The sequence below is a fragment of the Dendrobates tinctorius genome, unplaced genomic scaffold (genome assembly GCF_039654945.1).
Source record: "Dendrobates tinctorius isolate UK_male_01 unplaced genomic scaffold, ASM3965494v1 ptg000004l, whole genome shotgun sequence".
Taxonomy (NCBI): domain Eukaryota; kingdom Metazoa; phylum Chordata; class Amphibia; order Anura; family Dendrobatidae; genus Dendrobates; species Dendrobates tinctorius.
In genome coordinates, this window is record NW_027361672.1 from 38,893,107 (window position 1) to 38,907,567 (window position 14,461).

General features: G+C 42.2%; 1 protein-coding gene and 1 long non-coding RNA gene across 14 annotated transcripts in view; one reads left to right on the top strand and one right to left on the bottom strand.

The window, feature by feature from the left end:
* LOC141083020 (uncharacterized) overlaps positions 1 to 14,461 on the top strand; it is a 169,510-nt gene that overhangs the window by 99,763 nt on the left and 55,286 nt on the right. The gene's annotated exons all lie outside the window — the stretch shown is intronic.
* Positions 1 to 14,461, bottom strand: part of LOC141082965 (enoyl-CoA hydratase EchA19-like) — a 112,966-nt gene that overhangs the window by 2,953 nt on the left and 95,552 nt on the right. For all 12 annotated transcript variants that reach the window (XM_073567134.1, XM_073567108.1, XM_073567071.1 and 9 more), the window contains one exon: positions 12,059 to 12,208. In XM_073567134.1, the coding sequence (XP_073423235.1) occupies positions 12,059 to 12,208 (150 nt within the window). The remainder of the gene's footprint in view (positions 1 to 12,058; positions 12,209 to 14,461) is intronic.

Sequence of the window (14,461 nt, forward strand, 5' to 3'; positions counted from 1 at the left end):
AGAGAGAGGCAAAATCACTTTTACACTGTCTGGCTTCGGTTTCAACAGTTAGTTTTTTCAGGTGGCACAAAAGCATGGTCTACCATTCCGGTTGTTCCCAACTTAAAAACAGACTCTACCAAAACAGAGAACAAACGGCGAAACAAATGTGTGTCAGAAATGCAATGTCAACATAGCCTAACTGAAACGCAGCTGGAATCTGGGTCTCGGATCCTGGTTTACACTGCCCTCTGAGTGGGAAGTAGAAACCTGATGACTCATTCCCTTTAAACCTTCAAAAGTATTATTGTGTTGGGATAAAGAATGGTTACTACAAAGGTAGGTATCCTCTTCTAACATGAGATTGGGATCATGTTGTACATGGAATATTACATATTACTTAATATATCTTGATGCTGGCAGTTTCCACAAGTGATTCCATCTGTCCGGCAGCTGGAGCACCATGCTGCAATATACGGTTTTAACTGAAAAATAAGTTTTAGCAAGCATAAAAATTTTTCCTGTTCAAACTTCTGGCTTATTACACGCGCTTTTTTGCTAATACAAATATTTGTATTTATGTCTTTCCGTCATAGTTACAAGTTAAGCCCTCGTAGTGAGTTACGGTAGAATTAATAGTACCGTTAACCTTTATAATCACACAAATATCAGATTGATATCCAGAAAAACAGCACAGCATTCTTGTATATCATACACTGCTCATTTGTTTACCTTTCAGAAGGGTGATCCATCCTCGGACTGTATCAGACCAAATTCTGGAACATTTACCTTCTACAGAGTTACGCCCTTGTTATGCTAACAGAGATGATTTACTCTGACAATTTATCCAAAAGACTAAGAACTAATGTAACTCGGTGGAGATTTCTCTTAAAAAGAGAAACAACTGAGCATTATAGCTGTTGAAAAACCATTCCATACTTTTCAAAGGGTTTGGGCCATGATAATTCTAATCATCGGACAGAGATCAAAGAAAAGTGTAACAATTGTTATTTGAGTATCTAATTTTAAGATTAGATCTACATCAGAAAATGTTTGCGAATCATTTAAAATCATGTGGACTTGTGTACGAATGGCTCGTAATACATGATCTACTTATCCTTCAGCATATAAAATATTAAATTGGCAGTTTTAACCACCAGCATATATTAATAGTACAAGCAAATATAATAAACTTTATTATATGTCATCAGAAAAATTATTCATTCTCTAGTTCTTCCTCTCCTCCTAGGCTCTTCATTTACTCTGAACAATCTCAGTTGACAGCACACTGAGGGATCAGATTACATATAAGGTGAGGAGCAGAAAGATAAATGATTGAGTCACTTTTTAGTGTTCTACCTTACCCTAGAGCTTTATTTCACAGCTACACTGCTCAGTACTGCTGTATAATACACTCCATGTGGCTCAGGAATCACTCATGTTCCTATGTACTGAGTTTGAGAGATATCTTACAAAGCTAGTCTCCACCCACTAGCCGACGAGAGACAACAAATAATGAGAGAGCGTGGTGGCCTGGATCTCACACAGGGAGGACGTGTCTTATGGCAGCTCCCGCTTCCAGCCACAAAATTGCCTTATTTGGCCCGGACGAAAGTGGCAAAAACGAATTTTAGAGTGCCCCGGGCTTGGAGAAGAAGGTGAGGGGCGGTGGGGAGAAGAGAGGGGCTGCTGCTCTCCGCCGTGACACCGGAGCGCAGAGCGGCCTCGTGGAGGGTGCTGCAGCGCTGGAGGGAGACGGGCGCCATCTTTACATCCCCCTGAGCACAAGGCCTGGAAACCGGACCGCAGGAGGCCCTCGATAGAGGCGTGAGACCGCGGAATAAGGAGCGGTCTCGCCCGTTGGAGCAAAAGGCGGTGAGAGGGAGCCCCCGGTGAGCTGTCTGTGGGGCCTGCGGGGATTACTATCGCTACGTGCGGTGGAGGAAGGTGCTGGCTCTGGGCCAGACGGGTTGTTGACGGCCCCGTTTTGCTGAGACATTTCCCAGGGACGGAGTTGTTTTTGGAGCGGGGGATATCGCTCTCCCCACATAGAGGTGCTGCTGTCTGCAGATTTATGCGACCTTGGTGAGGAGGACATTGTGTCTTTTCTGAAGCGCCGCGGTGGGGAGTTGGCGTTACCCTGTCCCTACCGGCTCCAGCAGATCCCCACGGATGTTTCCATATATTAGCCCCTCGCCCTCTAAGTTACATGGGGTTATTTTCATATAGAAAAATGCTCTACTAGACTTTTCTTGACGCACGGGTGGTAAATTAAAGGCACGCTTCAATTAAGCAAAATGGTCAAAACTAACAAAGAGCGTGCAAAACCGTTGGCTGCAGAGGCGTATCGAAGCAAACAGGGTGAAATGGATAAATTTTTGAAAAATAAATCTGCTTCGTCTAAGCCTAATGCTAAAAGGCTCCCTGCAGAGGTTGTGGAGGAGGAGCATGTCGAGGACTCAGACTCCAGTGATGATGCTTCAGGCAGCGATGTCACTCAATCCGACTCTGGGAAACTTTCTAGATCGTTTTTTAAAAAATTATTAGCACAAGCTATAAAACCATTAGTTAATGAGATATCTGGTATGAGAGTGGACTTGCTACACATTGGTAATAGAGTGGAGTCTTTGGAGTCCTCTCAGTCCTCTATCATTAGCCACTCCAATGCCATGAGAGAGCATCTAGACTACCACAGAGCACAGCTTAACAACTCTTTTCTGGCCCTCGAGGATCAGGAAAATCGGAGTTGTAGGAAGAACATACGGATAAAAGGTTTGCCTGAAAGTGTTTCCACAGAAATATTAGAAAAATCTACGAAGGAGATCTTCGCCCTCTTAATCCCACAAGAAACATGTGATCGAATTGTAATAGAAAGGGTGCATAGATCACTTAGACCAAAGCCGAAGCCAACGGAACCTCCGAGGGATGTGATTTGCGGCCTATTGAGCTATTTGGATACCAATGCTATTTTGTCTGCCTCAAGAGACATTACAAATCTTTCTTATGAGGGATCTGCTATTCATCTTTATCAGGACGTTGCGCCGTCAACCCTTGCAAAAAGAAGAGTCCTAAGGCCCCTCCTGGAGGTGTTACGCTCACGTAAAATCTTATATAAATGGCTGTTTCCGTTTGGTATATCTATACAAGGAGATGGTAGGCAAATAATGGTTCGGACCCCTGAAGATTTAACCAAAATATGGGACGCTTTTGGCATTGCCCCTATGGATATTCCTTCCTGGCTACCTCTGGACATGGATCATCGCACACCTCCCCCTGTCCATGCTTTTACTGGAGGGCAGGGTGACTGGGTCTTAGGAAAGAAACGCTTGACTCCTAAAAGAGGGAAATCTGGAATGGAAAAGGAGATACCCCCCTGAGCTTTCTTGTGCTTCTCTCGGTTGCATTTTTCCAATACTGGAGCCGGACCCCTCGGTCCACTCGGACATGTTCTATCTTATTTTAGCTTGCTAAGTTTGACATTTACTCAGGTGTTGAGATCATTCAATTGCCGTATAAGTTAACATGTGCCACTCGTGTGTCGAGAATGTTATTTCCTGCTCTGTTATGGGAGGTATGTTTGACCCCCTACCTCTGCTACAGACAGGTAGTTGGTTCTTGTTATATTTCTCTTGTTTTATCTTAATAATTTTTACGTTTTTTGTTATTTTTTTCATCTCTTTGTTTTTTTTTAATTTCGGTGGTTTGATGACAGAGGAATCTTTATTATTACTTCCTTTACCAAACTATGGGTGATAAGGTGAACTTCGCCACTATGACAGTGGCCTCGTATAATGTAAAGGGCTTAAGCTCCCCGAGTAAGAGAAGCCAAGTAATGAATCTTTTGCATTCAAAGAAGTCTAGTATAGTTTTCCTGCAGGAGACACATTTTAAAAAAGGGAGAGTCCCAGATATGTCTAGATCTCGCTACCCGACCTGGTATCACAGTGCGGGCGGTTCAGCGTCAAGTGGAGTGAGTATTGCTATAAAGAAAAATGTTCCCTTTATTTTGAGTGATTGTTTATCGGATTCAGAAGGCAGGTACATTATAATTAAGGGCTTTTTGGCCAACACTAAGATTACCCTGTGTAATTTATACGCCCCAAATAGGAACCAGATAGGTTGGCTGTGTAAAACAATGAATGTTCTAGAACTTTTTACTGAGGGTCTGTTGTTGGTGGGAGGGGATTTTAATGTATCTTTGAACCCAGCCTTAGATACTTCGACGGGCAGGTCGGCTCTTTCTCAAAGGGCGCTGAGAAGATTACACCTTTCATTACAAAAATTGCATCTGATAGACCCTTGGAGAACACTTTTTCCTTCGGGCAGAGATTACACTTTTTATTCCCATCCGAATAATAGCTATCACAGAATTGATTACCTATTGATACAAACAGCTAATCTCCAATTAGTTAAAAAAGCTAATATAGATATCATCTCTCTCTCAGACCATGCTCCCATTTTTCTTGACATAGAGATAAAAACTCTACCACGGCCGGCTGGGTCATGGTCACTGAATGAGACACTATTGGACTCGGATTCCCACATTGAAAAACTGACAAACACTCTTGACTTCTTTTTTCAAAATAATTTGCACTCAGGCCCGCCCTTGCCTATGGTATGGGAATCACATAAAGCTGTAATGAGAGGGGAATTTATAGCTCTAGGCTCCTATTTGAAAAAAGAGCGAACAAAAAAGGTTGTGTCTATTCTACATCAAATTAGTTCCTTCGAGAGACTACATAAGAGATCTCAAGTAAATAAAACATTATCTGAACTGACAGATCTGAGAACCTCATTAAAAAACCTTTTAAACATTCAATCAGCAAAAATTTACATGAGAAGTAAGCAGAAGTTCTATCTTCATGGCAATAAAAGTAGTAAGCTTATGACATCCCTACTTAAGAAACAAAAAGAAAAGACGTTTATTAGACAACTCAGAGCTTTAGATGGCTCTTCAATTCTCGGGACTGCAGATATTGCCAGGGAGTTTAAAACCTTTTATGAAAATTTATACAATTTAAATACACCGGATAGCATGCAGGAGTCAGCCACAGCCTTGGCAAAAATAAAAGAATTCTTGACCTCGCTACATCTCCCTAAAATAACTCTTGAAGGTCAGTCCTTGTTGACTGCCCCAGTTACCCCCAAAGAGATTTTAGACACTCTTTCCACTATTCCGAACGGAAAGGCACCGGGTCCAGATGGTCTTCCCATTATCTATTATAAAAAGTTTATAAAATCACTGTTACCTCACCTAGTGTCTTTGTTTAATTCCTATTTAGAAGGCCAGCTCCCCCCTAGACAATCCTTAGAGGCATACATCACAGTCCTCCCTAAGGAGGGTAAAGACCCCAACCTGTGCGCTAGCTACAGACCAATATCACTGCTTAATGCAGATATTAAGATGTGGGCTAAAATATTAGCGGGCAGATTAAGCAATTTTTTACCTAAGCTAATTCATGCAGATCAAGTAGGCTTTGTAAGAGGCAGGGAAGACAAGGATAATTCTACTAAAGTCATTCAGTCTATAATGTTGCTAAGACTCGGGGTATGCCCTTGATGCTCCTGTCGACGGATGCTGAGAAGGCTTTCGACAGAGTGAGCTGGAGGTTCATGGAACAAGTAATGATTAGGTTTGGCTTCCCTCCTCAATATATAACAGCAGTCCTCTCGCTTTATTCTCAACCGACGGCCAAAGTCAGAGTCAACGGCACCCTGTCAGATAGTTTTGGGATTAATAACGGGACTAGACAGGGTTGTCCCTTGTCGCCATCTTTGTTCATTTTAGTTATAGAAACTTTGATACAAAGCATCAGACAAGACCAACGTATAGAGGGGTTGTCGGTGGGTCGGAGGTCACTTAAAACTCTAGCTTTCGCAGATGATCTGCTTTTCCTTATCTCCAATCCATCCCAAGCATTCCCAATTATCCTTCAGGCCTTTCATCACTTTGGTCTCCTTTCTAATTTCAAAATTAATTTGTCAAAATCTGAAGTACTAAGCGTTGGTCTCCCTCACTCTCAGACCTCCACTATTCGTACGCAGATTCCATTCTCTTGGGCCACTAATTCTATTAGATATTTGGGAATAATGATAACTAGAGATCCCGCCAACCTATTCCACAAAAACTACATTCCTTTAATTCAAAAGGTCAAAAGCCTGATGCAGAAGTATAGCCTACCCACTTTATCCTGGATGGGTCGTATTAATGTGTTTAAGGCATATATAATGCCTATTATACTATATACCATGAACATGGTTCCGATTCGGATTCCCCTGACATTTTTTGGAACGTTAAAATCCCTTATTGGAAAATTTATTTGGAAATCTAAAAGGGCTAGGTTGCCATATAAGTTTCTTTCTCGCCCTATCTCTTCTGGAGGACTGGGGGTCCCAGACCTTCTTTTATACTATAAGGCTATTCATCTCAGTAGATGGTTAAAGGTGGTGTCCTGTGCTGGAAGGGAGGAGGGGGATAGTGTTGACTGGGCTTTATTGGGCCCGAGAGGTTTGCCGTATCTTTGGACTAAGGCTAAACTGCCGGCCTCTCTTAGGTTGGATGATGTAACTACAACTACGTTGCGTATTAAAAGATTGGTAATGGGAGAGTTCCCGGAAGATACTTTCCCCTCAACATTGACACCGATCGGCTCAATTCCCTATTTGTTAGAGTTAGATTTTCAAGACCCATACAATTTATGGTCCAACCTCCCTAGAGAAACGTTGAATAGTTTTTATGGTAATAACATCTTGCGGGAGGGGTCTTGGCCACAGGGTGCGTCGACTCAACCAACAAATTTTCTCCAAAAACAACACATCAGACGTACACTTTTACAGTTTGGACGGAGATTCCTGTCTAAATCTAATTGGTCCTGGTTAGATATTATGATTAAACTTCCATCCCCACGGCTAAAAATTATATCTCGCATTTACTCACATCTCATCTCTCCGACTGTACATTCTAAACCCTCGTTTATACACTCTTGGGAAATGGAACTTAATACCACGTTTACAGAGGACCAAATATCTAAAATGCTGTCAAATGCTCGGGGTTTTTCCAGATGTGTACTTCTGCAGGAGAATTCTTATAAAATATTAACTAGGTGGCATTTAACTCCAGCTAAATTATTCCAGTTAGGCCTCGCGGATAATGACTATTGTTGGCGATGCCTCAATTCTAGAGGACATCATACGCATATATTCTGGGATTGTCCTAGATGGCGAGTTTTTTGGGAGGGAGTTGAACTAGTTCTCAAAAAATTAAGGCTAATAAAGGTTGATCTTAGAGCCACGGAAGCTCTCCTTTCATGCCCGTCAAAAGATTTTTTACCAAAAAAACATGGGCTTCTTCCACTGATGTTGAGTGCGGCGAGACAGTTGATAGCTGCCCATTGGAAGGATGTAGCTCCTCCCACGTTGGGAGAATGGTATGCTAAAATAAATCAGATCTACCGCTTAGAGGAGCTGTCTAGCTGGGAAATTTATAATCATAGAGCTTTCGTGTTGACTTGGGCCCCTTGGAATAGGTATTTAGAAGACAATCCTCTTTAAGGGCACTTTAGAGTTTCTTAAGTTTAACTGAATTAGATGGCTTCTGCTCTGGGGCTCTTAGCCTCACTGCCCCAAACTAGATAGCCCAAATGTAATGTATGGCGATGTGTTATTTTCCGAAGTGCACCCATTCAATGATTGTGCTCATGTTGTCAACCACATGATGTTAATGTTAATGTTGTTGATACTGTATATGAATATGTACCCTTTTTCCCCTTCCCTTTCTTTTTCCCTTTTCTCCCCTACCTATTTTTCCCTCATTTTCTCCTTCCTTCTCGCCCTAAACCAACCATTACTTAACATTTCGCCAACTGTACCTGAGAACTGGTGTTGTGTTTAATGGTGATGTTTAAAATTCCAAAATAATGAATTTACAAAAAAACAAATAATGAGAGAGCATGTAGAGGGAATAACCTTTCTTTGATGCTTCTTATATAGCATACTGTAAATTGGTCACATGATGACTTCTGATGGTGTACAATTAGAGCACCATATCTATAGCCCAGTTGTGATGTGGCAAGACACAACATATATGTAAATTCTATACAGGATGACCCTTGGCAGGAGCAATGACAGGCACAAAAGCCCACATGCAATACCATTACATAAGTAAGAGGTTCTATTCTCAGAAATTTTTGTTTAAATGGAAAAACCTTGCAATAATGGACATTCTGTTTAAAGCGAACCTGTCAACAGGTTCAGCCGATATGAGGTAAGACCACCACCTTTTAGTCCTGATATACAGCAGTCTATAATGCTATATGTCTTCCCCCAACCTGACCTGAAAGAGAAGAGAAAGAGCTTTTATTGTACTCACCTGGGGGGGGGCGGGCCGGTCCATTGGGTGTCGCAGGTCTTGGTCTGATGCCTCCCATCTTATTGCGATGCCATCCATCTTCTTGGTTTGTGTGGATGACGCGTCCCTACATTATACACACAGTCTCTCCAGCAACACGCTCCTGTGAAGGCGTACTTCTCTGACGTTGAGTGTAGAGCAAAGTACTGCAGTGTGCAGTCGCTGGTAAAGGTCAAAAAGCCCAGGTGTAGTGACCCAGTCCAGAGTGTGTGTGTCCCTTTAAGTAATACTGAATTTTGAGTAGCTTCTGTACACTACTGCTCACTCTCTAACTGGCCCTCTACATTATTTGTGAGCTGTAATTCTCCATTTCTAGTCACCTTCATTTTAGATGCAATGCATTTCTCGTTTGCTGTGTTCTGTCGCCATCTAATGGTGAAAGTGTACAATGACTGAATTATTGATTTGCAAGGATCTGAGATGTGAATTCGGTCTCCTATTGGCCAGCTCCTAGTCACATGGTCAATAGGAGGAGCTGTTTTCCAAGTAAGTCTAGAATGTTTTTAAGTCTGAGAAATACCTTCAGGGAGAGCAGAACACACGTGGAGGTGGTTTTTACCTCAAGATCTCCTGCAAGCGTAAAAGCCTGAGTTCCCTCTAACCTGTACAGACATGATTCTATTTCTGACAGGATTCACCACATCTAAAGTATTGCTGACAGGGTTCACCACATGTAAAGTTTTTTTGACTGGATTCATCACAGTTTCTACATTCACCTATAAGTACTTGTGCACGTGCCGTGACACACTGTGGAGCTAACCCCAAATACAGGTCTGTAACCTCTAATTGCTACGTCTACTTCCTTCTGTAACATACCAAAAGACATTGTCCAGTGCTCTTAAAGCACCAGACCCCAATCACATCTCTGCATCTGTGTGAACTGTAATTGCCGTGGACCACCCATGAGAGACTGATCCTTATTTGTTCCAAGTTATAATTCCCGTTCCTGCTGAAGTAAAAGCAACTGTTATCCCAGGAGACCGGTGTGTGTCATAATTCCTTCGGCTGCGGACAACGTGTGGGGGTGGATAGCAGGGAACGTTCGGCCTGGTCATTACATAGGCACTAGTGCACCGCAGTACTTTACTCTGCCCTAGTCAGGGCAGGGCAGATAAGTACGCCCGCACAAAAGCACAATGCCGGGGGAGACTGTGTGGATGATGTAGGGACACGAAGCAAGAAGGTGGGCGGCGTTCATAACAAGATGGAAAGTGCCGGACCAAAAACATCGACACCGCTCGGACAGGACCGGCCCTCAGGTGAATATAATAGAAGCTCTTTTTCATCTTCCAGGTCGGATTGAGGGCAGATATATAGCATTATAGAATGCTGTATATCACCTCTGAAAGTTGGTGGCCGTAACTCATATCGGCCAACACCTGACAGGTTCCCTTTAAGGTTAAAAGAGTTTAAAAGGCTTCAGTAGCTGCCTACACCATTCGATGGCTTTACTTATTTTTAACCATTAGCACATACTTATCAGACAGTGTCTCTTCTTCCTTAGCTTAGGGGTACGTGCCTTGGATAAAAATGCTACCACAATAAAAATGTTGTCATAAATGTTAGCTTTATAACCTCATAGAAGTAATGTTGGAAGACTGTGCTCTCTTTGTAAAGCACAATGTATGTATTGAATTTGCTGCAAATTACAGATGGATTTATTAAAGTAGTGAGTAACTACGTCATCAAATCTACTCCCTGGAATTTGACATAAGTAAAATAAAATATTTTACTTTTCTAAAAATATAAGAAAACTGGTTCCTTTTATAATTATTTTAGATATTTATATGATATGATGTCTGCAGCAGTCAAAAATTCCAGGGAAAAATATTATAATGCAGACTTATGAATAGTTTTCAACAGTAAGTAGATGGTGTGATGCACTTTACAGAAATAATTCCTTCCTAGCACTGAAAACTATGAGTAATACTTGTGTCTGGGCTCCCGAGCAAACACAACTACCATCATTGGCATAGTGCCAATGCGGCTGCTGGGTCACATCCGATAATTCACCTTCTGACCGGAGGTCTGCACTCTTGTCAGGTGAAAGAATAATCATATTTTCACTAGAAACATGGCAACAATAATTGTGTGGATGTGAGTCAAATGATTTTTTCACGTAGCCCCATAGTACATTAATAAATGTAACAATTGCTCCAATATGAGTTTTACTCTGAAAATTCAAAAAATAATAATTTCGGAAAATATTACTGACGTTTGCTCTGAGGAAAAAGAAATCCTCTTAATCGAAAACTAAAGTCTTTAAATTCTTTAGTGGCAGTGATGAGTCAGAGTATTGACCCGCTTTGGCATGGAACCCAAATGACAAAATTTTTATGTGAGGCTTAGCATGACTTAGGCCAGCTGTTTGCAGAATAGCAAACTCTTACATGAGCTTAGAGAAAAGTATTTGGCCACTTAGAAAATCTGCTATGCCCACATTTTTATTCTTGTGATCAAGCTACAACTTGAAATGTCGATATATTTCAGGTGCTACATATTAACAACTGGCCATCGGCTTTTTACGATGGGTGAAGGGGATCCAAAGTAGGCAGCAACATTTTTGGAAGTTACTGCACTAAAGCGGTTGCACAACTCGGCTTGGTATGAATCGATCCGCAAGTCTCATTTTGACTGCCAAGAAAGTGGCATGTGGCCATTGCATGAGAGCAGGAGTACCTGTGCCTTTAACCTGTTGACATTTGTGGCTTTTTTGATTAAATGGAATAGCGCAATGTCACATCGTGCCGCAAGGATGACATAGCACCCACATAGATAACCACATGAAGAGCTGCAAATGTTGTGTTCTAGTGTAAAGTATGGAGCGGCTTCTTACTGGAAAACGCCTGAAGAATGGTCCAGTCACTTTTTTTTTAAATGTTTGGCGATTTGGAAAACCTAAAGCTCAAAACGATCAAAAGACTGAAAGTAGTAGCAACAATGTCATTTTTCAATAGGAATAAATAAAAAATAGTCTTTCAATCATTTCTTGCACTTTTTTTAGGTGTATTTTGAAGTGGACACACGCCAAAATGCTCCTCAAAAAAGCTCTATAGCCCCGATTCATCAAGACCGGCGTTGTACACACCAGTCTTGATGAGAAGGCATGCTGGAGTTAGATACTTCTAATTCATTAAGAGGCATATTAATCCAGTCTCATCTAGTAAGATTTGTGGAGTAGAAAATGCTGCCTCTTGTCATGAATGTGACGAGTGACGAGTAGTAGTCTCAGTGCTCTTGCCCAGCTGGCACACTCAGCTGAAGCTGGACGAAAATGGTGTGAGAACATTAAAATCAAGACATTTTAGTGCAGCATCGATATGGGACAAATTTAGAGACTTTTCAAAGTTTTTTTTAGCCAGAATACTGGTGTAAAAGCTTTGATGAATCAGACCCTGTGTGCATGTACCCTTTCACTCCCTATGTTGCATCCATAATATAAAAATGCGCAGTCACCCATCACTCACCCAATTGTCATTTCCAGGTTTAAATGAGAAAAATCACACATTTTCAAAGTAATATTTAACTTTTCAACTCTCATGGTAAATTAATAATCAATATCCACATATTGTTTTATATCAGATTCTGTTTAAATTGCATGTAATGAGATCCTATAGCTATGCTTCATAGTAGACAATATTATTTTTTTTTGCTTAGGACGTCAACACTTACTTTGGCCATCAGGAACCACCCGATTAGCAAGTCCAAACGCATATGCTTCTTGGGCATTTACTGGCCTCCCTGTAAGAATGAGATCCAAAGCTCTGGAAAGCCCAATTAACTGTGGCAATCTTACTGTTCCGCCATCAATTAGTGGGACACCTGTGGAAATACAACAGAATATGAATTAACAGAGGAGTATAAGGTTACAGAGGCATTCCCACATTCAAGATCCTATACCAATATGTGGTAGGTGTAATAACTAAAAACTCGTGTCTTTCTCTCTTGCTTAAAACATGCCTTGATCCCACCCATCCTCAAAAAGCCCCCCCTTGACTCATCCTCTGTGTCTACCTATCACCTCATATCACTTCTCCTCTAAGCCTCAAAACTACTGGAACAACACATCCATCTTGAACTATCCTCCCACCTCTCCTCCCGCTCCATCTTTGACCACTTACAATCTGGCTTCTGACCGTATCACTCCACTGAAACTAAAGTCACCAATGACTTACTAACTGCCAAATCCAAGCGACACTTCTCTGTCCTCCTCCTCCTGGACGAGTCCTCTGCCTACCACACAGTGGACTATTCCCTTACTACAGATTCGCTCATCTCTTGGCATCACAGACCTGGCCCAACCCTGGATCTCTTCATACCTAACAGACCAGGCATTCAGCATCTCCCACTCACATAATACCTACACATCTCGCCCCTTATCCGATGGTGTTCACCAAGGTTCAGTTCTAGAATCCGTGCTCTTCTCCATCTACACCTTCAGCTTGGGACAGCTCATAGAGTCCCATGGCTTGCAATATTATCTCTATGCTGATGAAACACAGATCTACCATTCTGGACCTTATATCACCATCTTACTAACCATAATCCCACAATGTCTGTCCGCTATCTCATCCTTCTCTGCTATATTTCTAAAACTTAACATGGACAAACCAGAATTGGTCATCTTTGTCCAATCTCACTCAACCCAACCCCAGCAACAGACCTATCCATAAAAGTCAAAGGCTGCTTATGCTCCCTAATCCCGCAAGCTTCCTGCCTCGGGGTAATCCTTGACACTGATCTCTCCTTCAAACCACATGTCCAAACCCTTTCCACTTCTTGCCTCCTCTAAATCAATTTTTTCTCCTGAATCCACACATTCCTTAACCAAGAATCTGCAAAAACACACTAGTGCATGCTCTCATCATCTCCTGCCTTGACTACTGCAACCTCCTACTCTGTGGCCTTCCTTCTAACATTCTTGCACCGCTCCAATCGATCCTAAACTCTGTTGCCCAACTAATCCATCTTTCCCCCGCTATTCCCTGGTTTCTCCTTAATGTCAATTCCTTCACTGGCTCCCTATGGCCCAGAGACTCCAGTTCAAAACCCTAACCATAGGATACAAAGTCACCCACAACCTGTCCCCTCCATACATTTGTGACCTAGTCTCCCGCTACTTACCTGCGCGCAACCTCTGACCCTCACAAGATCTCCTTCTCTACTCCCCTTCCCACAAACCGCATACAAGATTTTCCCCGTGCATCCCTACTCTAGGAATCTCTACCCTAACATATCAGTCTCTCGCCTACCATAGAAACCTTCAAAATTAACCTGAAGACATACCTCTTCCGATGTTATGGTTCTGCAGCACAGGACTAGGGTAGGAGGGGGAAAACTGACCCTGCGCTGATGCCCTACGATGGCGTGGGAGACCCATTCCTTGTGAACAGACCCACCGATGATCCTAGGCTAATCTCAAGCGAAGACCTATAGATACGGGGAAGAGGGTCCCTAAAAGATATAAGGACAGGGTACAAAAACAGGTCACCTCCTAACAGAAACCACAAAGAAGGCTGCAGAAACAAAACTGATAACAGAAACTAAGACTAGCAGAACCAGAGGTCCCAGAACTGCAGTAATTAATCACACAGAAAGCAAAGCAAGGCTCCAAGCCAGACTTCAAGCGGATTAGCACTGTTGTCCAGCAAGGAATGGGAGACAGGTGCAGGATAATAAAGGGTGATACAATCACCTGACCAAAGACAAACCCAGCACCAGGGGAAAAAGACCAGCAGCCAGAACACTACAAGAAAATGGCGGATAGTCACAAACTGAGCGGATTCTAACATCCGACAAGCCTACAACCTGCAATTACCCTCATTCCACCAAACCGCTGCATGACCAGCTCTACCCTTGCCTACTATATCCTCACCCATCCCTTGTAGATTGTGAGTCCTCGTGGGAAGGGTCATCTTTCCTCCTGTGCCAGTCAGTGACTTGTATTGTTCATGATTTTTTGTACTTGTTTTTTTTATTATGTTTTATTTTTATTATGTATTGTTAGTGGCCATGGTCATAGCCACTAACAACTATATGAGTGGCCGTAACCATGAATATCTAAGCTACTGAATT